This window comes from Apaloderma vittatum, unplaced genomic scaffold, assembly GCF_000703405.1.
Source record: "Apaloderma vittatum isolate BGI_N311 unplaced genomic scaffold, ASM70340v1 scaffold24688, whole genome shotgun sequence".
In the NCBI taxonomy this organism is placed as follows: Eukaryota; Metazoa; Chordata; class Aves; order Trogoniformes; family Trogonidae; genus Apaloderma; species Apaloderma vittatum.
In genome coordinates, this window is record NW_009732764.1 from 4109 (window position 1) to 7808 (window position 3700).

Genomic DNA, 3700 nt, shown 5'->3' on the forward strand with positions numbered 1-3700 from the left:
CTGCATCTAGTTTGTGTTAAAACCACAAGTTGACACAGTTTTTTTGGCCAGGAAGAAGCATCTCAGAGTACGGCCTCTGCTCGTGATCAAAACATCACCCAGAAGGATTTCTAAAAAGTTGTCTTTGGTTTGTTGTGGGTTTGTTGGGTTTTTTTTAAGCTTCTGCCTTTCATCACTCACATTTGACATGTACACATTTACCGAAGGAAATGATAAAATTCTGAAGGCGTAGATTTGTTTGGCAAGTGGGTTTTTTTGATTTTTTTTTAAGGGCAGCACACGTGTGTATGTATTCAGGTGGGGGATTTCAACATACTAGAATAATTCCAGCCAAACTGCGGAGCCAGGAGCACAACACACCAAAAACCTAACCAGCTCAATTCCTGCGGCGCTCATAAATTTGCTATACACAGATTTCAAAACACTAGGATGCTGCACTTCGCGTTGCTAGCCAGCTTTTAAAAAAGCCACTACACCTCAGTTAATTTTATCCTATTTTTTAGCATGGCTTACTTTCGGTGTGGCTGGTACTCAAAAACTATTTCAGTCGACGAACAAGCCCTTGGTGCTGTTGAAACCGCTGTCAGCTGGCCCAGGATTTCATCTCCTCTGTTCTTGTACGATATTTTTTGTCGACCAAGGCAAATTTATCACGGTGCAGGTGTAATTTTGCTCCGTCTAGGCCAGGTATCTCAGCAGGTGACTGCCACCCATCAACAACTGCAACGCTGCAAGAAATGCCCTTGCTCACCATCCCGGGCTTCTACCTACTCGTGGGCTTTTCAAGATGTTCTCGCGTTGCCCGAGTGCGCCGCGAAGCAGCAAATTCACGTGTCTCAGTGGAGGGGCCCTGTAGCTCCAAGCGCAGTTTAATTCCAACCACTGCCAGCAAAGCGCTCATCTCTTTGCCAACAGGTGCTGAAAAATGCATCGCTGCCAACGGTTTAACAGCGTGTGTGTGCCCAAATTACCATCAGGCTTATATTACACAAACTGCCGTAGCTGTGCCGCTGCCGAAAAGGAAGAAATTGCAGGCAGAGGGCAGATTTGGGTTTATTGTGGTTACTTTTCGCTGTGCAGAATAGCCGGGGCCTGAGCAAAAGTGAATTGGAGAACAAAAGTGAACTGGAGCACAAAAGTGTAAAACTGTGCGCATTAAGGCTGAGACTTACAAAAGCCGGAGAGCAGGCGGACCTACGCACTAACGCACCAACTGTCAGAGCTCAGAGAAACTTTTAACGCTAGAACGTCTACTTATCAAACATATTCTTCCATTAGAGGGCCATAGGGCTTAAGATCATCTTGACGTATTTTTAAAAAAGCTAACAAAACGGTGACGGGGAGGAGCTCCGAGGTGATGTGTTCACACCTGTCCTCCCAAGAGCTGGAGGGACAAACGCTCTTGACGCTACGAAGTTCAAAGTTTTGGGGAGGTGGTGAAGGCAAAACCCAGGGGCAGGGGCTTATGCGCTGTCCTCCAGGTGTGCTGGCCCTCCCAGCACGCGCCACGGTCAGGCTGGCGTACAAATACTGCAGATTTCTTCCTGTGGTAGAGCTGGAAGTGTCACTTTCTGTGGGCACTGGATACCAACCAGAGTTCACGAGTGGATTTTTTTAGGATTGGGCCTCTGAAGTTAGAGTCTGGAGGGAGAATGAGTGTCCGTCATATAAAAGCACCTCGATTCCCACGACTTTTAGTGTTTTAAACATCCAAATGAAAGCAGCAGCACTCATCTGGAGAAGGAACGCAGGGCAGAAACTCTTCTAGGAGGAGGATATCGATGATTTGTTTAACGAGGTTACAACTAACCCACTGCTTAAATCCAGACTTCGACCTTCTTTTTCCTAGAAATGCGGAAGAAAAAGAAATCTGTGACTCGATGCCGGTTTGGAATAAGCAGTTCAAAAAAAAAAACAAACCACGAAGCGGGCTTGTTGCGTCGCTTCGATATAAAATTACTTACAGCTCTGTAATCCAAGAACATTTCTTTGAAAGCCAGGAAGTCAGTAAAGGTGAGAAGCATATCGAATATATCACCTGCCATTTCGTCTTTGTGCTGTCTATAGAGAGAAAAAGTCTGGGAATTAGAAGAACGCGCGGGGAAATAAACACGTTAGTTTAAAATAGCAGGAGTTCAAAAGGGATACCGGGACAAGTAGGACAACATCAAAATTTAAACAAGAATGTTTCAACGAGACTTTCTGTTAAGGGTTGAGGGGTTTTGCTGTTTTGTTTTATATTTTTAATCATTTAATTCTCATTAAAAGGAGCTTTACCTTAAACAGTCTACCTTCTAAGTGTATGACACGTAGAATAACTTCCCAATATCTTATTAAATCAAATGGACTCTATGATTTTAAGATATTCAGTTCCCAATTACACTTATTCAAGGGGAAAAGCAGTGATCTTTCAAAAGTGATCCCTTCGGGGAGTCGGTAAAGCTAAAGTAACCAAAAGCCAAAGCTTGTGAAAAAGAAAAAAACCTTTTCTGCATGCTTTGTCCAAGAATTATGACGAAGGCATTTCACACACAACTCTTGAAACACTACCAGGCTCTTTGAGTGTCCCACATAGAGCCCGAAAGAGATAAATGAGACTTAACCTTTTCAGGGTCTGGCTCCAAAGTGACAACGATGGTGCAAACTCTCCAGTGTTCCAATTTCTCTACCTACCCCTTAAACCCCAAAATATTCTGGCATGACAGTTCAGAAATATGGATTAGCAGGACAGGCTGAAAGCAAGAAAAGTGGCAGTCATTGCCTGAATGAATGGTTTTATTTTTTATTTTTTAAATTAAAGAGGAATCTCTTTCTAAAGCGGGGACTGTCAAACCTAGGCTTAAATCTAGATAAAAAGAATGAATGGAGAGGCACGGAAGCCGCCCCCTAAACCCAAAAGCAAAGCAGAGACTTACTGCAAGGACATTGTGAAAGCAGTCATGTTAAAACCAGGAATGCGGTCAATCAACTTCTCTTCGATGTATTTCTCTACTAAAGAGATCTGAAAAAAAAACCAAACCCGACAGATCACACCCTTGTAACATCGCAACGGATTTCAGGAGATTTCCAAACATGAAAAAATGCAACCAGAAAAATAACCTTTGTTACGTTCACGTGTTGAACGTGTCAGGTACTACCTCAGTAGGCTAAATTTCTATTCAAGGATGTTGCACAATTTCCAAAATACCTACAGAAATTTTCAGGTGGAACACAGAGGAAGGAACTCAAAGCCCCAGAAACCATCTTTCTCGCTCACAGGTCACGACTGTGCTGCAGAAAGAGAGGGAGCAGCGCAGAGGAGCGACGTATTTTATGGAGGGGAACGCAGGACCTGACAACGGCCTTTATCAAATTAAAAAAGCAATAAAAATAGGGAAAAGTATCTTACGTATTCATTAAAAATAGAAGTATAGACGAGCTTGTTTTCTTCCGAGTCATCAAATTCCTGGTAGTGCTTCTCCATAAAAGTCCTCTGTATTAGCTGGAAACCGTCATCTGCGCCACAACAAGAACGCGTCGTACGGTTACGGGCCCACTCATTCTTTCCGCAACACAAACCCCGCATTCACCCGTCCCTCTCGCTTTCCCGCTGCGGGCACCGAGCCCCGCGCACGTGCGGAGGTCGTCACCCCAAGTCCCCGTTTCTGTCCCAGCTGTGAGGAGACAGAGGCTGCCGGCGGGGGACTCCGGGGGGCCGAGC

The 3700-nt window shown here is 44.5% G+C and overlaps 1 protein-coding gene across 1 annotated transcript in view; it reads right to left on the reverse strand.

Moving 5' to 3' along the window:
• Positions 1-1764: 1764 nt before the first annotated feature.
• Positions 1765-3700, reverse strand: part of ARL2BP (ADP-ribosylation factor-like 2 binding protein) — a 4808-nt gene continuing 2872 nt past the window's right edge. Inside the window, exons 3-6 of the mRNA XM_009875649.1 lie at positions 3389-3495; positions 2916-3001; positions 1965-2061; positions 1765-1845 (exon numbers count right to left, since the gene is read on the reverse strand). Coding sequence (XP_009873951.1) covers positions 1765-1845; positions 1965-2061; positions 2916-3001; positions 3389-3495 — 371 coding nt within the window. The remainder of the gene's footprint in view (positions 1846-1964; positions 2062-2915; positions 3002-3388; positions 3496-3700) is intronic.